General features: G+C 32.0%; 2 protein-coding genes across 2 annotated transcripts; both read right to left on the reverse strand.

Moving 5' to 3' along the window:
- LOC109718794 (probable histone H2A variant 3) lies at positions 11,019–15,798 on the reverse strand. Its single transcript, XM_020245193.1, has 2 exons — positions 15,452–15,798; positions 11,019–11,584 (listed from the first exon to the last, which is right to left on the reverse strand). Exons 1-2 carry the CDS (start codon positions 15,557–15,559, stop codon positions 11,288–11,290), a joined length of 405 nt encoding a protein of 134 aa, XP_020100782.1. The 5' UTR covers positions 15,560–15,798; the 3' UTR covers positions 11,019–11,287.
- Positions 17,106–21,307, reverse strand: LOC109718614 (GDP-mannose 3,5-epimerase 1). The gene is made up of 7 exons (XM_020244921.1): positions 21,159–21,307; positions 19,487–19,903; positions 19,315–19,408; positions 19,093–19,222; positions 18,371–18,503; positions 17,777–17,984; positions 17,106–17,550 (listed from the first exon to the last, which is right to left on the reverse strand). The coding sequence occupies exons 2-7, from the start codon at positions 19,900–19,902 to the stop codon at positions 17,395–17,397; spliced, it is 1,137 nt and encodes a 378-aa protein (XP_020100510.1). The 5' UTR covers position 19,903; positions 21,159–21,307; the 3' UTR covers positions 17,106–17,394.

Here is a 25,918-nt window from a genome sequence, read left to right on the forward strand (position 1 = left end):
AAAGAGTTTAGAAGGTAACGCTTGAGAGAGTACGCTTTAGTGGCGTCACACTAATAACTATTTACGGTACAGTTTTACACCATCCCCAAATCTTTTCGCATCTACTAGAATAGTGATGTGACTAAAGTGATACGCAATACTCTTTGCTCATGACGTACTCTTCTCGTATCGATATATTCAATATTTAAATATTTTGAATTTTTAAATTTATTTAATAGAGTAATAAAAATACAACAATAATGTAAACTTTTTATGTAAAAATAATTAAAACACACATTTTAAGGGGTTGTTTGATAAAAGTGAAAAATCTAAAATATGATAGAAGCATTGCATCATCATGGTCGCAATCAATTATAGAATAAATCGGCTTTATTATAAATTTTTTAAAAGATAATTATTGTGTTTTTTTATTAAAATAATTGATTGGCTTAATACATAAATGATGTAATGCTACTGTATAGGAAATCACACCTACATAAGGTATTATATTTTAAGAAATTATTGAATTATTTTTTTAATTTTTGTACGATATGATAAATTTTATAGTATTTTATTAAAAGCCAGTAGTTTTGTTAAAGTGTATTGGTTGACAATAATAGAATAGGTATTCTATTTAATTTGACAATATAGAGTTAAAATACATATAAAAATAATAAAAAAAGTTAAAAATAATTTAATATATATATTTTAATAAACTTATTTTAAAGACTCTATTTTAAAATAGAATTGATTGTTTGAAACAATAAATTAATTATTAGTAATATTTAAAGATGTACGAGAAAGCGATAGATAATTTATCTATAATATTTTTGAAAAAGAAAAAAAAATAACTATAAAATACCAAATAAAATACATTCTGAGCTTTCAGATAATACAAAATTTTCAAAAAGGCTCACCAATTTAAACCGAATCACAAGCGAGATTCGTGAACGATACCTCTGCATGCTTTAAGTGAATTAATTGCGTATTTTTAATCGTTCGAATTTTAAGATTAATAATTAGCATCAACAAACCAAAGTATAGTCATAGGCTAAGCTAAATAAATAGTGATGAAGCGTTAGTTCAGGCCGGGGTGGTGGCCTGGCATATGTTTAATTTGGATCTCACACCACATCCTCCTCATGTGTATATAGGAGAAGCTCTTACATATATATATATACCCTAATGAGACAAAAAGGAAAGCAAAAGGATGGGGGAAGGACCCCACTATCAATCCCTTGCCCCTCCTGTGGGCTAACCAAGCTTATTATTATTATTCAATAACCAATCTACTACCATGTTACTGACCGTCCCTAGAGCAAGTGGCAAAGGGCGGGCTTGGTAGTTGGTATCCGAGACCTAAGTTCGAATCCTAGTTGATTCACATTTTCAGCTAAGTTTATTTCTAAATGAAATAAACGAAGCGGGTAGCGTGTTACCTATCTCTCAAAAAATCTACTGCCATGTTTGACGTCCTTAATTAGCCCCAGTGCTTTTGTTTTTGTCTTCAGTTAATTGCAGTCGCTTTTAACAGTGCTTAATTGGCAATTCAATAAATCGGTGCGGGGAGAGCTGAAATGTGATTAATTTAATTTGATGTTTGAAAATGGAAGCTCCAAACTTGATGTAGTACTATTTCTCATGATAATACTTTCAAAGAATATTTTATCAAACAGTACTATAACATATAGTGGGGAGCCAGAGAATTTGTTTGTTTGGCTTCTAATATATTAAAACTTCAAGTATATATAAAACCGTTATGGTTATGTGAAAAAATAAAAATACAAACTTCTCGTATAATTTGGCACAGTTTTTATTTTTAGCTTCAGTCGTGTCTAGTAAAGCGTTTGACAAACAAAAAAAATATAAAGCTTCCATTGTGTAGAGAAGTAGAAGTGGTTTTGAGACTCAAAAAGTCTTTTTTAAAAAGTGTGATTTTGAAACCAAATGGATGTTTTGAGACTAAAAAAAAAGGCTCAGATTCAAATTTTTTGTTTCTATATATCTTTGATAGAAAAGCTAGTTAAACAATTGAGAAGATCTCAATGAAGAAAAAGTTAGGTCTTTACCCAAATATGTACAACATACTTTTTACTTTACTTTATTCAAGCATCACTACATCACCATTGCTACTTTGTTGTGCATCTTTTTTTTTTTTTTTTTCCCTTCCTTCATAGATGGGTCTTGTCACCACTACATGAACCTCTTTAGATGCATCTCGCGACAACATGAAAAAGCTTTTTATAAAAAGCACACTTAAGATGACTAGTTTGTGGCTTTTTCCCCCTATATATGTAGTACTTCTCATTCAACTTTTCTCTCTTTTTATTTTATTTTATGCTTTTTTCCCCCTTCCTTTTTTTTCTTTCTCTGATCCCTCCCACATGCACACATGCAGGCTCCAACGTGCACCACTGACCACCCCACCCTTGATAAAAGCTCAAACCGGTTCGGCCCACTTTAGCCCTCACAGAAATATTCTAAGTAAGCTCCCCTTAGCCTTATATAAAGTCCTCACAAAAAAATAATAATAATAAAATTATATATATATATAAAGTGGAAAAGTACCATTATATATGTAAAGAATATCATGCATACATGCATTATAGGTACACAGATATATATATCACCCTTTTGAGTTGCGCATATGCTGACATGCTAATATTTCACGCACATATGCAAATCATCACATAATTAATAATTATTTTGAGAGGTATTTACGACATTTATCTTACATAGATTGTGTCTAATATGTAGTTAATTTCTAAAACTTGATGATCATGTAGCATGCCACGTCTAAAATGAGCCAAAAACAAAATCAAGCAATAGTGTTGTTAGGTGCTATATCAATTTATTGTACTATATATGTAAAAATGTGGATCTCACTAACTATATTGTATTCTAGGTTATTTTAACTCTGAGAGACTATTGCTCACATTGTCATTTTTCTTTTTTTATTTCTTCTCTTTTAAAAAAGAGGGCTCTAATTAAATGAACTAATGCCACATCTAGCCTTATGGAGAAAAAAAATTCCCAATCTAGCCTTCTACTTAAAAAAATTCCCAATCTAGCCTTTCTATTGATAGATTAGAAAATAAAAATGGCTTAAGAGCATTTATATGTTAATTACGAGAGAGAAAAATTTTCTCTCTCTTTCCTCTCAATTAATTCTTATAATAATAACAATAATTAAAAATTAATATTTAATAATAATGATATTATTATTACTGAATGATAATTTTATTATTATTATTATTATTATTATTATTACTAGTATTTAGTATATGTGGTAAAGGGCTTGGTGGTTGGTACTTGAAGTTCTGAGTTTAAATCATAGTTAATTCACATTTTCGTTGATTCATACTTTCAGCTAAATTAATTTATTTCTAAAAAAAATAAATGAAGAGGGTAGCATCATGCTATCTTTCTGAAAAAAAACATTCAGTAATAATAATATTTATTATTATTAAATATTAATTTTTAATTAATATTATTATAACAAAAATTAATTATTTTTAAATATTAGTAGGGTGGGAGGAGAGAGAGAAAAAAATTTCTCTCTCCTAATTAGCATATAAATACTATTAAAGTTATCTTTTATTTTCTAATTATCAAAAGAAGGCTAGGTTAGGAATTTTTTTTAAAAGGAGATTAGATTGGGAATTTTTTTTTGTAATAAGGCTATACATGGCATTAGTTCTAATTAAATCTTCTATTACTCACATTCCCTTGTACCATGGATTGAAATAAACATAGCTAGGCCTAGGCATGGGTTTGGAATAGAATATATATTACTCTAGGGAGTACTACAATGAGATTAGCTAGTCCTTCTTATTGTTAAAATTGTGATCCACATTCAACCAAGGAGATCTAACGTACTCAACAACAATATTTTTTGTGTTTGATCTTAATTTTGTCTTGTAGGAGCTTTTGTTGGAGATCTAGCTAGTGGAATTAATGGTGGGGGAAGAAGATGCATGCATGCATGGCAGTGGGATTACCATCATAAGGGAGGCTTTTATGGTTGGGTTAGTACTCACATCTATGCATATGCACACACTCCTACCAAGGCCACCAATAGATTTGTTTGTAGTACTTAAGATGCATGGTAGGTTTATTATAGCCTTTGGCTAGGCTAGGGTTAGGGTTAGGGTTTGTATGAGTTGCCCTCATTATTATATTTAAACAAAGAGTTCCACATTGCATTGTGTCTTTGGTATTGGAAATAGAAAGCTAGCATGTGGCATGTTCTTACTATGAGGTGCAAAAACAAAACATGCACCCTTCATGGAAAAAATAAAATAAAAAAAAAATATATATATAAGGGTTAAAATATTCTATAAAATATTATTTCTTAAATTAAGGAAATCTAACTATTTTGAAATGCTTCTTTCCAGATTTTATGAAAAACTAATCTTTTTACTTTTGTAAAAAAAAAAAAATGTGAAAAAGAAAATACTAATTTTTTAAAAAACTTGGCAAAAATCTTTCCAAAATAGCTAACTTTTTTAGAAATAAACAGACGAAAAACTAAAAAGAGCTTTTCTATGAAAACTTCTTTTCTCGACAAATTTTTTTTTCTACACTTTTTCAAAGAACCAAACCCCTCCTTAATTGGTGTCAAGGTTCAACGCAGGATAACTCTTGTGAATTAACTATGGGCAACATCTTGGATTATGGCTAATTAATATATAACCTACCCCTTCAACAAATTAATTTTAGCTAAAAGAATTAAGTATACGCTATTGATAGAATTATAGCCTAAAGAATATGTGACCATCAAAATGCCACAATTAGCTAACCAACCTTATAGGGGTCCCATTAATTAATCTATTATTTGACATTTTGGGGAATTATTAATGGTCTAAAATGGCACTCTATTTTACTTGAAATATAATCCTTCCTGTGAGTAAAGTATGAGATCATGGAATTAATTTCATGACATATAAAGTGGTTGGTGGCATGAATGGAATATGTGTATATATTTAATTGACAGAGCTCTTTAAAGAGAAATATATTTTTAGGTATGTTGGCAAAAACACATATTGTAATATATTACCCAAAATTTCCAAGTAAAAAGATACAGATACATTTTTTATAACATTCCAACAATACATATACAGTACATTTGAAGAAAGGAAAGAAAAAAAACCCTCTTTGTGAGACACTCATAAGAAGGAAAAAAAAAAAATTCACAGAGAAAACCTTTAATTAATTATTTATTGTAACAATAAAGTTGTAAAAAAAAAAATCTAATATTAACAATTAATTTAAGATTCTTTGCTAAATGAACTATTGAAGAGCATGTGGTATGAATAAAAAGTAAACAAAGATAGTTAAAGGTATGTAACTACAAAATGCAGGGAATTTTACTTTTAGAGAAAGAAAAGCATCTAAACTTATTTATTTTCTTCGACTCAATGTGATGCAGTTCTTTCCCATCTGCCATATATATATGTTTCAGAAGATTAAAATTAGATCAACCAAATATAAGAACCAAGTACTTTTAAACTAAAAATTCATGTTTAAAAGTGTGATTAAAAGTAACTCATTTGTGAACACTATAAGAAAATTTCAATATAAAGATATTTTTTAAACGACATTAGAAGAAAAGCGTCCTTAAGCGTCTCTACGACATAACAAATACCGATGCTTCAAAAAGCATCGTTATATAAACCTTCTATTGTATGAAATTAATTTATTAAATAATAAATTTTATTATTATTTTTAATTTTTTGATGTTTTAAAGCGTCAAGATTTTAAAAATTCTAACGATTTAAAGTGCATGTATATATTTTATTGATATTTGGTATAAGTGTTAGTATATGTTAGTATATATATGACAATTTTTAATTTACTGATATTTTAATCGATACTTTCAAATATAACACTAAATTATATTGAGATGCTTTTAAGCGTCGTGAAATATTAAAAAAAATTCTTTTTTTTTTCTTTTTTTGTAGTGATCGTACTAAAGATAAGGACATCTAGGTTTTTTTTTTTTATTTTGTTAAGTCGCGCCTGTTTAATTAACATATAAATTACACTCTGTTTTCATCATAAGATATTTCTAAAAGGAAAAATTATTGTGTAGTCATGGTCCAATCAATCAGGCCCAAAAGTACAACAGTTTGATAAATAGGTTAGAAAGTAAATTGATAGATGAAAAAAGAAATCTAATACACTAGAATTTGTGTTATCAGTTTTGTTCACGGTGGTAAGTCAACCGGAGAATATATATATATATATATATATAGTTGAGCTAGAATATTATCGATAGCAAACGAGCTCCGTTGTCACCCATTTGTTTTCGATGATAGAGCTTCCAAATCGACGATCAACACCGTTAAATATGATCTATACCACTTGAAGTGTTTAGAAATCAAATTTCAAATCTTTTCGACATCATTTGCCTAATGATCAAAGGGTTTCAAATTTTGTAATCTTAATGGTTGATATGAGGCATTTTCTCGTTTAACGGCGTAAAGGTATCAAAATCAATTGAATTTTTGTTAGAAAATTCTTTAAACTATTTAAAACAAGATCTATACTCTTGATCTTGATTACAAAACTCTTATCATCATTTTTTAAAGAATATTCATTTTCAGCCGTTCATTTTTGTGTCCACTCGATGGATAAGAGAACAATATCGAAAATATATGAAATTTGATTTCTAAACACTTCAAGTGGTATAGATTATGTTCAACGGTGCTGATCGTCAATTTGAATGCTTCATCATCAAAAACAAATGGGTGGCAACGGAACCCGTTTGCTTTCGATAGTATTCTAGCTCAACTCTATATATATATATATATATATATATATATATATATATATATATAATTCGGTTACTATGCTATTAATAGTACGAAACACTTTGTGCTACCAAATTTTTCGCCATTAGATCTACCATTTTGATCATTTTTACCCGTTAAATTATACTATACAACCAACCACCCACTGAATCCTAGGAGGCCCATATCATCTTAACCACATGCACATCTCTTAATCCAATGGCCAAACACTTAGTTATGATTGACTTTAAAACATTGGTAATAAACATATATTATCACATGATCACAATAGCCTTATGGTAATCATGAAATTTTGATATTAACGATTCTCTAAAGATAACGACCTTATATGATACAGTTGGTTGAAACTTAATGGTTGGTACCGAAAATCACAAGTTCAAAGTCTAATTATTTTACGTTTTTTACTGAATTTTTTTATAGAACTTTTTATAAAAAATGAATAAACTGGATAGATAACTCATTAGCTTTCTGTCTCTCAGAAAAAAAAAAAAAAAAAAAAAAAAAAAAAAAATCTCTTATAAGATATCCATGCCTTCATTCACTGTAGAACACTTCATCAGTTAATATATGGTCAAAATAGCAGTCCAAAAATGTACTATTAATGTTAGAACCTTGGTAATGGAATTCTCACTTCAAGAAGGAATATAGTATGCATTGGATCAATACTATACTCTAGTTCAACCACTTCAAGCTAGATTTCTTTTGAAGATGCAAATATTAAATTAAGTATTATATATTCTCTACCAATTTAAATTTTATAAATATTTTAACATTTATTTCTTTATTTAACATAAAATCAAAGTAGGAGTCTCAGAATAAAATTTTTTTTAAAATTTCATTCTCGTTAAATCCTCTTAACTTTAAAAGTGCATGTTTTAGGTCAACTAAATGCATTCTCGAATCAAAAGAAAAATTGAATAGGGACATAATAAATTATTGTTCTCGGGTTGTTTAATTCAATCCATGTGTCTCTTCTCTCTGCTTTATTTGTTAGCTTGGGCTTCGTACTAATTTTTTTCCATTGCTACCAATGGGGAAAAAAAAATTATAAATATCAATATTATATATATATATATATATATATATTATATTATATATATATATATATATTATTCATCTTAATGACGAAGAAGTCCACGGGTAGTAATTACTCCTATATCATCTTATTTAAAAATTAACATTTCTATTCTTTTAAAAAATATACTATAAAAATATTTTTCTATAAATCACGATGAAATGAATAAATTTAAAAAAATAATTTAATTGATTGGCAACACCAGATTACTCGGTATGACTATCACAATTTATTTATTTTTTTTATTATAGAGTTGTCTTCTTAATTCACACATATATATATATATATATATATATATATATATATATATATATATTCCAGAGGAGGTGTATGTTTATTAGTATTTTCCATCCTTTAATGACCATGCGATGGAAAGATGCATGACATAAGCAAAGTTAATAATAATAAAAGGGAATCTTTTGAGGAAAAAAGGAAATAAACTATTATAGCATCACATATAAACATGACTGTGATTGACTGATGGGGGAGTGAGGGCCATCTCATGTATCCCCTCATCCTGCAGCCTCTGCTGTTATTGATGGTGAGAGTGTAGGGTTTCTTTTTCTTTTTCTTTTTTTTCACTGTGAAAGCTAATGAGGACAAAGCAAAGAAAACATGAGGGCCAAAAAGGTCCCATGTTTGCATCATCACCTCTTTGAATGGATTAAGTGGTTGTTTTGTAATTTTTTTTTTCTACTCTATTTCTCTCTTGCTTGGAGAAAGTGTAGGCAAAGATTAATAAACCCCTTTCTAATTAGGGTAAAATGTATGGGTAGTTCATGTACTAACTGTCTCCATATTGCAATTTGATTCATGTACTTTTCATTTATACAACTTTAGTTCTTAAACTTCATTTGTAATGAAATATTTTTTTGACAGTGTAGTTATTTATCAAGTCAATGGTCGTCTTATAAGAAAAGTTACTTTCTTTCTCATATAATATATAATTTCAATAACTAAAATATTTAAGTAAAGAAGAACTAAGTGACAAAGCTAAAATAGTATAAGAACCACCACTATATTTTACTCCCTCAAAATTACTATATATATATATATAATATGATAGGGCATGCCCACAGCACATGGCTCTTCTAGGGTTTGAAATACTCCATCCAAAGTGTTGAGAGGAACAATATTATTAAGTTTTTGTTAGAATTTGTAGATGATTCCTAATTAGATTAAAATAAATATTTAAATCTATTAGAAATAAATTAACATAAATTTAAATATTAATTAGAATGAAAGTTCTAATCATAGTAAAAGATTGGGGTAATGCTTTAGGGGAGCTTTGTATATAGCTTCATGGTTTGCAATTGTGAAAAACCTCGGCTGAGTGTTGTACGGTCAAGTTGAAGCTTCACAGGGTGTGCACGCGCACGCTGACGCTTCCGGCCCCCGTACGGCTATGTTGGAACATAGCCGGAAAGTCGTGGTTGCATGCATCTAGTGCACAGATGCGTCCAACAAACAAGAGAAATTTTCTAGATTTATAAAAGACGAGAGAAGTCCCGAAGAGATTCAAAAAAAAAACTCGAATTTGATCTGCTTTATTACAAAATTTTATTTTAATAAATCTTATTTTATCCGTACACATTCTATTTAATTTTCTTTTCTCTGTAATTGTATCAATTTTTATTGAAGTGACGAGTTTATGACAAATTCGATTTGACGCTTTCGTTGTAAAATTTCAACAATCGGTACCGAAACTATAACATTCGGTATCAGAGCGAATTACGGATTTTCAAAATCTGATATCAAAGCAAGTACCAGAATCCCAACAAATACTTCCTATTGGGTTTAGGGCAGTGGGGAATAATGAGGAAGATTACTATACAAGCATTGTAAGATACTGCATTGAGATTCGCATACCATTTGCACATGAACATGGGTATGATGTTCATGATAGCAACTGTCTACGTTTTATCAACTATACCCTCAACATGCCCACGAACATTCAAAGACTGATGATATGCTGGCAATCACACGTGATGTGTACTGATAGATTCATAGACATGCTTCGATACACCACTAATACATAAAGAGTATCGTTGGAAGTCGCATAAGGGTTTCAAAATCTGATATCAAAGCAAGTACCAGGATCCCAACAAATACTTCCTATTGGGTTTAGGGCAGTGGGGAATAATGAGGAAGATTACTATACATGCATTGTAAGATACTGCATTGAGATTCGTATACCATTTGCACATGAACATGTGTATGATGTTCATGATAGCAACTGTCTACGTTTTATCAACTATACCCTCAACATGCCCAGGTTGCACAGAATCATGCGAACATTCAAAGACTGATGATATGCTGGCAATCACACATGATGTGTACTGATAGATTCACAGACATGCTTCGATACACCACTAATACGTAAAGAGTATCGTTGGAAGTCGCATAAGGTGTATCCAAAAACATAACATTACGATAGCCAAAAGTTGGTAAAGGTTGAGTTACAACTTACAGGCCTTTATTTGAATCAAAAGGTTGAGGGAAGAACATGTACCATCTTCAACCTTAGTTATTAGCTTTACTGTATTTTTCTGACGAGAGAGAAGGCTATATTGGGTTGTGCACATAAAAGTCACCATAGGTGTTCATCCAAAACTGCTTTCACATAGAAACTAATGCTCTCTCCATGTACAAGCACCTAATTTGACAAGCATAGTATTGGTCTCTTGTCGATATGAATCTATCCACCAGCTGTAAAGTTCCGGAGGTTTCGAATTTTCCTATGTTGTTGAAGGTAACCATACTCTGACCTAAGTAGATACACGACTCTTCCTAAGCACTTCCCAAGCCCATTCATGACAAAGAAGTGAGGTAAAAAGATGAGTTGTTAGAATCCAAATATTCGCATATTGATCAATTGTATCATATGGAGTGTGAACTTGAGATAATCTTTACTGTTTGTCAGTATATAGAGTGCTAATATAGAAAAGGAGGAAAAAAAGGAAAAAAACCCAGAAAAAAAAAATGCAATTGCTGAGGCTATATAAAACAGTCACAACTACAGTCACACTGCACAATAATTTAGCACTAGGCACTATATTTCACAACACAATTCAAATGAGGCTAAAACATGTTAAGCTACTACCACCTCGACCTCTAATAACAACACACATAACTACTAGAATTAGAAATTAGACTAAAAGAGAGCACTTCTTAAAACTATAAAGAGCACTAACAACTTAAGTTAATGGAAATTACATGCCAATGTACCACAGAACCGCTACCGGTTCACAATACGAATGACAAATAAACTAAACCAAGTTACTATTACCTTTAGTTCTAAGTTCTAATAAAAGAGCTACACAAAGTTCCACAATTAGATATTGGAGAAAACACAAACTTTCACATAAAAGGCAATGCTCAACCCAGATTAAACATCAAAACAACTTTTGTTTATACCTCACTCTTTGGATGACTTGTTGATGAGGGACTTGTGAATGTGAGGAATAACACCACCACCAGCTATGGTGCCCTTAATGAGTGTGTCAAGCTCCTCATCTCCTCGAATCGCCAGCTGGAGGTGGCGGGGGGTTATGCGCTTCACTTTCAGATCCTTGCTGGCGTTTCCGGCAAGTTCCAACACTTCTGCAGTTAGATATTCGAGTATTGCAGCAGAGTAAACTGCCGCGGTAGCCCCCACGCGTCCGTTTGCAGCAATGCGTGATTTTAATTGACGGTGGATTCGCCCGACTGGGAACTGCAAATTTGCAGGTACCAAAGGAAAGAAAAAGTTAAACAGGAAATAGTGAAAATTAACTAGTCAGAACGAAGTGAAACATGCAAAGCAGCAATTGGAAAATTTTAACAAATATAAAAAATTGCTTCCTACCTGGAGGTGATAATGGTAGGTACTAGTATATATCTTAGTCACAATATTTTCTGATTTTTTTTTTTTTTTAAATCCATGAATGATTGACAAACTATTGATTTTTAAATCCACTCCCAACACTCCCTACAATGCAGCATATAGCCAGAGATTTACCAGGTCAGTTCAGCATATGTCAGCAAAAATGGAGGATTTGAATTGCACTCCAGAATTATTCATAAAAAGAAATGAAAAAACAGAATGAAAACAAAATAAAGTCATGTAGCCAGGAGGCTAATGATTGACAAGGCCAAAAGAAGATATATATATACATATAAGCTCCTTTAGCAAAGGGGGTCCGTATGGGTAGCATGATGATCGTGTGACATACGTGCCAGATTTAGGTATCAATAAGGCTCAAGCGTGGCTACAAAAAAAATTTCAAAAAAGGGCAGAATGATGATTTTGATTTTTCAGTGTCATCTGAGCAGAAGCAATTAGCACCTTACGAAATCAAAATTAAAATTGTATAGAGATGATAATATAAGGTCATTGGAATTTCTAAGAAAGCCCCATATTGACTGAAAAGTGCCAGACAGGTGAAGACAGATTGTAAAATAATTGTATAATATTGTGAGCCCCCTACCCCATCCTCCACTCTATAGTATTTCTCCCCTTGACTGCTACAGCGCTTATCTCAATCTCATGCTACATCCTCTACTAACAATTAGTTCCTACTTCAACACCCCCCATCCTGAAGAAGTAAAATATCACAAGTCGTTAAAATTCTGTTTAAAAAAATCCAAAATCTTAGATACCACACTGTCTAATTGTCAGTAGTTAATTCCTCTTAATTTGGTGATTGGTGATAGTTAAATCTTATGACTAAGAAAGATAAATAGTTCTGCTTGCTATAAGTTTCAGATGAAATGGAATAATTAATATATGGTAACAAGGTTGTACCTCTTTGTACTCTCAAATTTGCACATTTGAAAAAATTTAGATAAAAAGGGTCAATTGTCTAAAGAAGGCCAACAAGAAGTTGTTATGTAATTCAAATCCAAGTTGACTTAGTTTTGATCCATATCGAGTCAAATCATACATATATATATACAATTGATATGGGTGTGCTATTTTTTGTTGGTAAGTTTGTTGAATAGGTTAGAGAGGATATTTTTGTTAAGATAAAGTTTATTAGGTACAAGAAAATCCCGAAATTAAGGGATTTGTTTAGATTGGGGATAAGCTAAAAGTAATTAAAAATATGCCTTGCAAGGTGTCTATTGGATGAATTAATTTTCATAATTTTGGGTTTTATCTGTCTATCTTATCTCTGAGCGTGGATTGGCCGTCTCTTCTCCTTCTATCTGAGCCTGCTTGGCCGCGTATTTCTCTTTCTTTTCTTATTCTTCTTTCTCTATTGCTTCTTTTTTCTCCCTTCCTTCCCCACTGCATTGCTATAATAACTCGCACTACAGTATCCGTGTTACAGTACTGTGGCTATAGTACCGCAACAGCACTTTGGCTCCATCATCTTGGCTACAATCACTTGACCACTCAAATAGGTCATCTTTACAGGTCAACTTGGACCATTTAATTAGATGGGTGCTACCTCCCTAACACGGGTCTTTCAAATCTAGATGTTAGTGCAACATTCAAAATGCTTGTAACCCCTTCCAAAGATCAACTGATCTCACATGAATAATTGCTTAATTCAGATTATTTCTTCATGAATAGGTTTTACACGGCTGAAACAACTTTTTATCTATAAAATTGATGGCCAAAAGAGTTTTAGGCTAGCTTTAGGTTGATATCAGCTAACTCAAAAATACAATGAATGTTACAGGTTGTATCCAATTTTACCAAATACCCTAAATTTATAGTTTTCAACAGCTCAACTAAAAAACCATAAGATTTATTACTAGACTGACTAAGGAATCACTATACATAGTAGATGGAAAAGATGTAAACTATAAGTCATTATAGATCATCGTCCATAAGTACTTGAATATACATCAATAGAATTTACATGTTTGCCCTATTCACAGTTATACGTTGGATTCTCCTTTACGTCACGATACTTAAACACTCCGTGTTATCTCTCAAAAGAACGACATTGAACTACAACAAGTACTAAACCTAATGCACACTTACCATCCCTACCTCCTAAACTAAACCATACCCATACCATCCCTACCTCCACCTATTATAACAACACCTGCAGCCTAATATTTTGCCAAATGTCCCTTTAACTGCTGGCTGTCATCCACTGTCTCTCATTTGTTTGCCCTCTAGCCTTCAATTTAAACTTACAATAACAAAGCTACATCTCCCTCTTATGCTCCTTCAAATCAATGTCTTCTCATTTTCAATCATGTTGTATTTTCCCTCAGCATAACTAAACGCCGAAATACGAAAGATCCAAGATAGTTAATAACCACAAGCTGAACTACGTTCCAAGTTTACAACCAAGAATTCAGTCCGTGAAAAAACAAGTAAAAAAGAAATCTGAAAAGTAAGATACGATGGAAACAACTGAAAGAAGGTGGAACTAAAAGACGAGATCAGGACAGTAAAGAGACAAGACCTCTCATGCCGGAAAAGTCAGAAAGTCAGGTCATAACTCGTAAAGTAAAATGATAACAAGCAGCTGCCATTCTTAACCCAAGAGAAAGCACAATCTTTACACCGATTACAATCAAACAGTTTGTAGGAATTCAGTTTCATTTGTATAAGAAATAAATATTTCTGTTTGGAACAAACTGGAATTGACTTAAATACCCTTTTAAATTGTAAAAAAGCCACTATGATTTTTTTCAAGAAGCAGCACTCTGGGGCTATTATTATTTAATAACTAACAGCAAATGACATGATTGGGTTAGTTCTACAATGAGATGCCACAAGATCATTTCACATCAATTAAAATATCATTTACTAATGGTTCCAAGCAACAGGTTTGAGATAATTTGTATTCCAAATGCTTAGAATTCTAGGGTTCGAGGCAGTCAAGCAGAGCGTTACTAACAACCAATATGCTTTAGTATCAAAACTCGCTGAATGTCAACCTATGAGCGCTTCCCTGATCTATTACTGTTCTTCTATGGGGTATCTATTTTCCTTAATCTCTATTACAACTACACAGGAAACCAGAGAAAACAAGCCCCGTCTATACAAAAGTTTTTTTAAAAAAAAAGTCAGCCAGGATCAATATGTCAATGAGTTGTTTTTCCTCAAATCAGTCACTCTTAGCCGTCATGTCTCAATACAGGTATAATTTCCCATCCATCCATGCCATCGAAGTAGTGAAATTGCTAATTACTCCCTCAAATGTCTTAATTTTAACCACATAATATAATTTAAAGTTGGCCTTTCCATAGAAATCACTGTTTAACTTATAATAAAAATCTTTTTACTGTTATTTTTCACATCTAGTGTCTTCCCACCATCTCTCATTCCCTCCTATGTGAATCCTCAATCCTTTAACTTTTGGAAAAGCACTTAAAAAGTTAATTTCTTATCAAGTGCATAACGGTCGTGATAGTGAAAAATTAGTTATCTAGTCAACTAGTAGAGTCAAATCTGTAACGTTTGGAACATTACATGAACAGTGAAGCACATATTTGAGAGCTAGAACTGTACACGAACAAACCCACAATTCCCCAACTTTCCTGGGACAAATCTCCAAATTCCCCCACATCTCAAACATCAAGTAAGAAGAAGAAGAAGATGATGAAGAAGAGGCGATCTACTAGGGTTTACCTGGAGACCGGCTCGCGACGACCGGGAGACCGGCTTCTTCTTCTCCTTATCCTTGTTCGCCGCCGTCGTCTTCGCCGCCAAAAGCCCCTTCCCTCCCTTCCCCGCCATCGCGCTCTCCCACTCCCCCTCTTCTCCCCCTAAAATCCACCCAAAAATCACAAAAAATCCTCAAAAAATCGCAAAAAAAAAACCAAATCCGAGCACGAAGCGCGAATTGAGTAAAGAAGCGAAGAGATCAGAGCAAAGTAAAGAGAAATTAATGGCGGTATCGAGGGGAGAAACCCTAAGAGATCCGAAGAAGCGAGTCGGGAGAAAAGGATCGTAGCTCTCTCTATCTCTCTCTCTCACCCACCTTTTTCCCCTATCAAAGCGACGGTCGAATCGGCTTTCGTTGGCGATTTTGTAGTAAAAATGTACGAACACCCCTCAACTATGTGTATCGTTTAAAAAGGTTCATCATCGTCTTTTACTTTTGCTCTCTAATTTTTTTAAGGTGAAAATGTACGCAGACCCTCAATAATAAGGAATTATGAAAGGGCCCCATCAACTTTAAACTTTTTGAACTTGGGAATTTTATCAAATTATTATTATTAGTGGATTTTAGTATATTTAATAATTTTAATCATCTTTTAGAAGATAAAATTACATCAATGAATAGTTAATAACTAATATATTTATTAGACATTGGTGATTTTTTTAAAAAACTTTGACTGACTATAAAAATTCAAAAAATATTAAATTTGATGGGTCTCAATAAAAAAAAAATAGAAGTTGAGAGGGCTGTTTCAAAACGTTCCATAGGTGAGGGGGTGTCCATACATTTCTACCTTCTTTTTAATGAGTAGCTAATTGAGGCTCTCTTAACTTTCAATATTTTGGAGTTAAATTAATTTTTAGCTTAAAAAAATGGAATTTCATCTAATTCATTAATAATTTAATTACACTTTAATAACTAAAAGTGAACTGATGAATAATTAATAGCTAATAAAGTAAATTTTATCAAATTTTAAATTGAAATAATTAGAATAACTTAATTTTAAAAATTGAAAATAAAGACGGTCTCGATAGAAAAAATTAAAGTTGAGCCACTGATTTCAAAATGTTCGATAGTTGAGGGGTCTCCATACATTTTTTACCTTTTCATAACCGAGCGTTTAAAAAATGGCCTACTTGTGTTGGGCCCCAATTAAGCCCGGCCCATTATTTTGGGCCAACAACGCCAAACTATTGCATAGACCAAGTGCGCCACATCATCTGTGGGCTGGGCCAATCAAACTATGAGATGCCGTATTTTGATTCTCAAATTTTAATTTATTATAATTTATGTCTCGAGCATTTTATACAGTGTGCATTAATGAGATTATTTTTTTGGCCTTTTCTTTTATGTTCTTTGGGGCACATGCAGTGAGAGGCTTATCCACATAAAAAGTAAAAAGTTTATATGTCTATATCAAATTTAGAGCACATCCACAAAATAAGTGATCATGTTTCCTCATGCAGTCACTTTATCAAATGGTCCAAAGAGATCTGAGAAGTTCTCAAAAAGAAATTGCATCAAAGATATGTATGGGCAATATCCAAGAAATTAAACAAAATAAAACAAAGGATCATTGAAATATTGAAATGTTTACATAACCACATAAAGCCAAAAAGATGGAATAAGATCAACACTGAAGCTCATTATTCATTATAAATGTATCTCATTACTCCTCCATAGTAATAATTAAATATAAAAAAAAAAACAATACCACCATAAACATCTAAGGCATGAGCTCAAGAACAGGAGAAGAACATATTCATTTAACCGGAGTTGCTAAATTTTAACATAAATTTAACTACGAATACCACCGCAAGTTTAGCCAACATCTCAAATGAAAGGTGGATCGCAAACTACATGGCTCGAACCAAATAGAGAACTTGGTGAGCTCAGTAATATGTAGGGTTCACTCTTTTCCATCTGCGGCGCGAAGCGAGCCCAGCTGGACCGGCGCTTGGGTTTGCACCACCTTGGACGAGCCGTAGACGGAGATGTCGAGCCCCTGACCTTTCTCCTTCTCGATTTGTTCTTTGATCCAGAAGTATGTGAACCTTAGCCCATCCTAAGGGATTACAAAATGTAGCCATGTTAGCTATTTAGAGACATAACTAAATATAAATTTCGAAGAGCAAAATGCAATATAGCCGATGTAAAAAGATCGAGAAAGTTGAAAGAATTCAAGACTTATTAAATAAATACGAAACAACCGTTATTCTCTAAAAGCTTAAACCGGTGGAGAACGGTATTTAAATATTTTTATATCTAACAGGAGGAGATTCCGAGCGTACTCTCAGTTTCATCGTCGGGGCCCAACCAAGTTTCTCTTTGATTAGGGTGTTGTCGGAGTTGCGGCCTCGGACGCCCTCAGGGCCGGGGATGTGATGGATGGGAAGCTGCTTGTTCTCGAAGCTGAGAACTATTTCAGCCATCTCATTCATGCTCACCATTTCGTCGCTTCCGATGTTCACCGGCTCTCGGAAATCCGATTTCGTCAACCTGAAAAACAAAATCAAAATAACAAGAAAATTGAAAATAATAAGAGGAAGCTCTTTTCTTGAATATGGTATATCTAGGTTTCGAAGTAACACGAAAACTAAACTTTAATCAGAATATAGGAGCAATAAACCTGTAAATATATACAAGTTTTGTAATTGCGAATATGCCTTTGCAAACCATATGTACTATTTTCATTCATGTTCTTGCCAGGGTCATGCACACGAAAACTATATTTCACATACCGCGATAGCAGCATGGCATGCATAAATACGAACTTTAAAGAAGTATTTACACAATTTCTTACATATCCAGGGTGAAATTTGCCAAAAAAAAAGGCCCTTTTCTCAATGATCTGAGAATCTAGACAGCAAGAATAAATTGTTTACCTCAGGACGCCTTCGACGCACTCGTCGATGAAAGTGAAGGATCGAGTCTGCAGTCCGTCACCCCACATCTCAAACCTGTCAGTAGAAGTGAGAGCTTTTCTGCAGAAAGCAGCAGGAGCTTTCTCCCTCCCACCTATGAAGAAAAATCACAGAAAGTCTTCATGATTAGTATGACAATGATAAGCGCAGTCGAAGCTTCTGCATATTCGAAAAAGCACTGCATCTTTTTTTTTTTTTTTTTTCCTTTTCCCTACATTCAAATCTTTGCTGCGTCCTGCGACAGCAGAGGAAGAAGCACCAAATTCGAACTTCAATTTTAGAGCCTGAAAAGCTTATTTGAGCTTCATGCTGTAGCAAAAGCTCAGGATTTTGTTTGTTGGACTAATTTCAGGCAAACCTCAAAAACACCAAAATTTTATGTATGACCCTCAAATGTTTGAACTGTCATAAATGTTCATGCATAGAAAAGGAAATTACTCAAAAATGCCCTTTTGGAGGGCATTTAGTGCATTTTCAAGTGCACTAACATTATTTTCAAGGGTGTTTTGAGTATTTTAATGTATATCGACATTGGTGAAATCATATATATCTAGAAAGACACATGAGTGACTTTTGAGCTTTTTGTTTGCGAAACATTTAACATCTGCTTTTCAGAATAGAGAAGCTGCTCAAAAAGTCAAGCGAAAGAAGCGCTCGTGCTCTATACTCAGGTCATGAACTACCTTTCCATGTTCCGAATGGGCCATAAATGTTGTGGAAACGCCCAACGCGGCACTCGATGCCAAAGTCCTTGTTGTAGTGCTTGCACAGTTCCTCAGTTGCGAGCTTCTCCAGGCCATAAGCATCTTGAGGCTACACATATCACAGCATAACGCAGAATTAGTTAACTTTCTTTGTGAACTTTAAAGATCATGCAGAATTGAAAAAGATTAAGATCAATGAACCTCGGCGGGCCAAGCATCAGATTCCTTCAAGCTCACATTGGTCTCCAATTGCTTGAATTCAGGGTAAATACAGGCACTCGAGGCATAGAAAAGCCTGCACAAGAAGCAAACTTTAGCAAAATTTAACCTGATACAAAACAAGAGCCACATATAGCTACTAGAAAGCACAAACCTCTTCACGCCGTTGATCCTCGCAGCTTCGAGCATGTTGAAACTGATCATGGTGTTGTTGTACATAATCACCGAATGGTTTGACTGGATAAAACCCATCCCGCCCATATCGGCCGCGAGGTTGAAAACATGGTCCACACCGTCAGTGACCTTCAGGCAATTGTCCATCACCCTGAGATCCGCCAAGTGGAATTCGTGGCAGAACATGTCTTCATCCATATGCTCATTCTTCTTCCAGTCGGAAGCGATGATGTAGTGCCCTTCACTCTTCAAACGCCTCGCAATGTGGGACGCGATGAATCCACCCGCGCCTGTTATGGAAATTCTCAGCTTCTCTGATGGCCAGTAGGGCTCCCTCTCTAGCTCTGCGTAGGTGTACTCGCCGTAGTTGGTTCCGTTATTTTCCGCGCCCCCCATTCTGTAGTTTACAATTTAAAAATTACTCAACTGAATGAGATAAGAGTAACAAAATTTATCATACACAATACGATGAACAGAATGGGTAGCCGAATGTTAAGACATTGATCTACATAACAATCAACTGATCCCTTTCTATCACTCAAAGCCAACCATACATCGCTTAAATGGAGCATAATTCTTAGTTAAATCACAGTATGTGGCGTAAATGAAGTAAGTTGCCATAATATAAGTGAGTACGACAATTCCGAACTAATTCGTAACGGAAACGAATACGACAACTCTAAACTTTCAAGCGGTGGATTATATCATTTTTGCATCAAAGAGAAATTATAGATAGAAAAGGCAATAAAACAAAGTCACCATAGATTGCGAATCAAAGGAAAAAAGGAAACAAAACACAACTCTACAGCCTTCATGAAGTAAAGATCAAGAAACTTGACACATATAACTCCAAATCAAATTAGAGAATAAAAACTAATAAGAAGGATCTCATACAGCCATAGATTTGAGAGTGGCTTTTAAACCATTCAATCTCTATTATCATCAACTTGAACTGCAATTTTTGGCGAAATTGATGCTCCTAACATGCAAGAGTATTATTTCAACACCAAAAAGACCATCCAAATAAAACATCTGCTCACATGAGTATCTAATTTACAAATTCAACTTCATGAAAAGAATTTGACCGAATAGTAAGAAGCTACTAACTAAATCAGAGAATTTTTTTTGGAGAAAGAGAAAGAATCAGAAAATTTTGTGGCGAAATAAATAACTTAATACTACACAATGCAGATTCATAACATGTAAGGCGTTAATATCACAGCTTCAAGATCAAAACAAAGGAAAATACAAACAGAAAACAACTCCTTCCACTAATTTCATTGAATAACTTTGAATCAAATTAGAGAGAGAGAGAGAGAGAACGAGAGAGACCACCCAACTTTAAGAACATACAAAGAAATCTAGAAAACTACATTACACACATAACAAAATCATTCCTTTTTCACCCTTTTAACCCAAGTTCTCCATTCCACAAAGCGAAAAATCTATAAAAATTCATCCTTTGCCCCCCAAAATTGAACTCAAAAAGCTCCAAAAGAGAACTCAATATCCAAAATCAAACTATTCCTCAATACAACACAACCAAATCCACCACAAGGCATAGTCAACGCAACCCATTCAAAGTTTCCACCATAAATTTGACAAAATACATGAAAAAGATCGAATTTTTTTTGTGATTATCACGTCTTTACCTCAACGATTGCAATGCCCGAATCACCAAAAGCACGAAGAAGAAGCAAAAACCCAAAGAGAGAGAGAGTGAGAGAGAGAGAGAGAGAGAGAGAGAGAGATCTCGTTTGCTGCTTAAGCCCCTCACCGTTCCCTTATATATAGAGAGGAAAAAAAAAAAGTTTATCCCTTTAAAAAAAGAAAAAAAACAGGAAAAATAAATGTGAAAATATTTATTATTATTATTATTATTATTATTATTATTATTATTTGGTGTTATAAAAATTCGTGCTCTGAGGAGACCGAGAAATTTGACACCAAAATTTAACATGTGTGGGTCCCACATTTTCTTACATGCGAGGTTGTGGTTTGCACGTAGAGGAACGTGGGACTTGGTCCAATTAAAGGGTGCAATTTCTGTGTTATTATTAGCTTTATGGTTGGACGGTTGATATTGGTGGCGTATATGCGTGGCTCACCAATCCAACGATCGAGATCTGGGCTCGTTGGACCCTTTCTTTTTTTCACTCTTTGAGTTGGACTTGGTGCGTGGACCGGGTCCGCCACGTCAGCCAAGAACCGGCACATATATTTTTGGTTAAATAAACCATTAGATGTGATTTGGAACATGTAAATAATAAATGTTTCAATAATTGTAACTTTTTGAAAATTTACATTATTGTAAAAATATATATATATATATAGCACTATTGGGCCTTATGAAATATATTTTAACAGTCATTTAATGAATATTACTTTTATTTTTACTGGCAGACACCGATAAAGTAGTTGACAAAAAAAAAGTCAAAACAATCTCCTTCTAATATTATTTCAAAAAAAAACAAAATATAATTTCTTAATATTTTATTAAATAGTATTTAATCAAATAATATTATATTCCTTAGTAGGATCAAAGAGTCACAAAATTCTCTACATAACTTTGAGCTAAAAAACCAAAATTTTGTCCTACATTTTAGTCAATATCTTAATTGCTTTTCGGCACTGAGTTGTATTAATTTTCACCATATTACAATGCCAATGGAATTTAAAGTTTGGAATAAACTATTAAATTCTAACATTTTGCTAAATTAATTTGATGGAGAAAAAATTTATTATATAAAACAAGTTAATTAATATTACCTGCAATCTTATTTTATATGATTTTACAACCAAACTCAATATCTCATATTTTATACTTATTTGAGATAGATATAAAATGCATAATAATAACACTTGATATAATTTTTTTATACAAGAGGGTATTTGAGGTATAAGGCTAAAGTACAAATAAAATTTTTATAACCAAGCTTAATTTTAAAGAAATCGGTGTACGGTGCACCACGGTATAGGCAACAACATTTGGACCCACAATTTTATTGTACTATATATATATATTAGGCATAATTATTAAGCTTTCACCTTTTGTTTTTATTATATTTCATTATTTAAATTTTTATTATTTTTTGGTATTTTTTTAAAATTTTTATTTGAGTCATCTTATTAGGAAGTTTCCTCGCGCCCTGCCTAACGGAACGGGGAGGAGGACATGTCACGTGTGGGGCCGTGTAAAAATGTGGGGCCCACATGTCAGCATACGTAATAGTTACATGATTTTTTTTCTGAAAATATTATTTAGTAGTTACTTAAAAAATTAGACTATTTTAAATTTATGATTAATTTTATACAGTTTTTTTTATAAATATATCAAATAACAGTTATATTTCTACAAAGTTTAACTTTTTATATTTATCTCCACAAAAGTCCTAATTTTTTAAAATAAGAAAAATGGAGTTAACCACAGGTAAAATACTCAAACCTGATTAGTGAATAGAGTAAATTAACCTTTTTATCTATTTTATATTATTTGTGATAGTAGAGCGGAAGAAGACGACTGTTGAAAATTTTTAGGAGGATTTTTCTGTATAATCCTAATAGTTGGAACTTTTGAAGGGACATATTTATGATAGCAAAAATATTATTTTATTTATCTTCTGTTGAAAAATCAATAGTAATCTAACGGTAAAAAATTAAGGGGCAAATTTGAGTATGATTGAACTTTGGACTTTTGCAGGAATAAATATGAAAAATTAAACTTTGTGTGAATATATTTGTTATTCGATATATTTACAGAAAACTGTATGAAATTAACTCTTAAATTTACCATCCATTCTTTTAAATTATTTAATTTGAATCACTCAATATTTTTTTGATTTAAAACTAAAATTAATTATTTTAATAAATTAATAGTTACGAGAATTGCATAAAATATACTAATTAAATCTATACAAATAAACAATAAATTTAAATTTTAAAACTAAAATACCATTGGTCAATTCAAATTAAAAAATATTAAAAATTAAAAATTAAAAATTTTAAAAATTAAATAAATAATTTAAAGTAATTTATAATTCAGATAAATTCTATTCATTCATTATTACTTTTTATCCTTATTAGCTTTACTTGATTGATTGATTCTTCTAAGAACCTTTCTTGAGCCACGCATGCGAACGAGAAACACGAGAAGGGGTTAAAATGCGTGTTTCCTAATAATACCCTTGAAAATTCGCAGTTAGAAACTTGCTTGTAGATTTTACTATTTATATGTTGGGATGGTAAAATTATACATGGAGAAAAGGAATGTTTTTTTTTTTTTTTTTTTTTTTGTATAAGAGGTGATTACTGAATATGTAAGATTATTTTCACGAACTAGGGTAGAACATTAGTGCTATTAGATTTTCAGTTTTTAGATGAAGCGATCGATGTACGGTTAGGATAATAGTGATTTTCTAATATTGACTTGGTGGTTGGTTGAATAGTATGATCTAACGGATAAAAATAATCAAAAAAAGAAAAAAAACTTGACAGCACCAAGTGCTCGGTACTATCGATGGCATTATAACCAAACTCTTATTTTCACAATAGAATTACACTTTTTGACTATAAATTGAATTTTTACTTACGCTTCATTACTTATAAGTCGATATGCAGCAGTTGAGTTATTATCTATAAGTAAAATTGTAATAGTAATATAATTTTAGTAAATTTCAGAAAGATATAAACGTATAGAACTTACTCTGAACTATGAATTATTTTGTTTCGATTCCTTAATTTTTCAATTTGTTTGATTTATATTAGTCGACAATACTTCAACTTTACGAGATTGTATTATTAGCGACTTTTTTATAAATCACGCTTTATAAGAAAAGCAATTTAGAAAAGAGTAGGAAAAAAAAAAAAAAAACAGAGTCTTTATTGAGTAATTTCCTTTCACTTACTCAAGTGGTGTAAAGAAAATAATTTACTTATAACCAAGAAGCAATGTGATCAAACAAAATAATCTAACTTGTGATTGAAACAAAAAAAAAAGAAAAAAGAAAAAAAGTAAATGAAGGAAGAGTATGAGAGAAAAAGAAAAAGAAAAAGAGGAGGAGAGTGTTGAGATCATGCTCATGTCAAAGTCAAATGTCACCTTCATGCAGCGTGTGCATGTAGAATATTGAATTTGTCTCCATGATTCACAGAACTTATGATAATAACAAAATAACAATTCTCCACAATTAACACAAGCTGTAGGAATATAATTATTTAATTAAATAATAGGAGAGATAAAAAAAAAGGGGATAGCATTGTGGAAAGTTTGATGTGACTAGTTTTGCACCTTATGTGACAGATCAAAATTAAATCTGTTTATTAAAAGCATATTACATTTGTTTACTAATCCAAATATCATTTATGGAAGGATTAATTTTATACAGGTCCCTACAAATATAGTGAACGACAAATATATTCCTATAAAGTTCAACTTTTATATATTGTTTCTACAAAAGTTCTAATATTTTCAAATATATCCTTCTGATTTATTATCGTTAGAAAATCGTTAGAAAACTGTTTATATTTTTTCAATTTTGCCTTACAAATATGTTTATCCAAAAATTATAACAGTATAACATAAGAGGGATAAAAATGTCAAAAACCAACCAGCTTAAGTATTTAACTTATAGTTAACTAACGAATTTTAACGATATGGATATATTTGAAAATATTAAAACTTTTGTAGGAATGATATATGAAAGTTGAAATTTGTAGAAATATATTTGCAGGACCTGTATGAAATTAATTTTTAATTGAATCATTCTTGTTCCTTCATAGACAATAAAAATCTTATTTTTGGTGCTAAGACCCTATTTAAGAAGAGTTGGTACATTAAACATGTAATATTTAGTTTGTTTTACACAAATTTTTCGGGCTCTATGCCTAATAAAGTTAGGTAGATTGGTGTTTTTCCTTCTTTTTTTTTTTGGTGAGTAAAGTACATTAATTATTTTAGATATTATAAATTTGTTCGACCCAAACTCAGCAACTTATACCTAAATTGTGATCCAGCTCCGTCCTTTCAAGAGAGAAGAAGATTCAAGTCCAAATATGATTCTAGTCACTTAGATATCATTTGGTTCGGAAATAAATTGTTCTTGTTTATTTCTGGTGTAGATACAATTGTTGAAATAAATAGAAACTTGACCAATTTTATATTTAGATGCAAATTAGGTTATTTTCAAAATAAGAAAAATAGTATTTGAATAGTTAAATTGAATTAGTGGGAATAAGAATATTTATAATCTTTAAATAATAACCGTTAGCTAATTAATTAATGTAAAAATATTGGCATGGTCCTCTCTCAAAATAATATTTCATTTTCTGTTATAAACAAAGATCGGCATGATTCTCACCCAGAAACATTTATAATCTTAAATATTAGGTCAAAAATCGATCACAAATATATACT

Source organism: Ananas comosus, linkage group 12, assembly GCF_001540865.1.
Source record: "Ananas comosus cultivar F153 linkage group 12, ASM154086v1, whole genome shotgun sequence".
NCBI lineage: Eukaryota > Viridiplantae > Streptophyta > Magnoliopsida > Poales > Bromeliaceae > Ananas > Ananas comosus.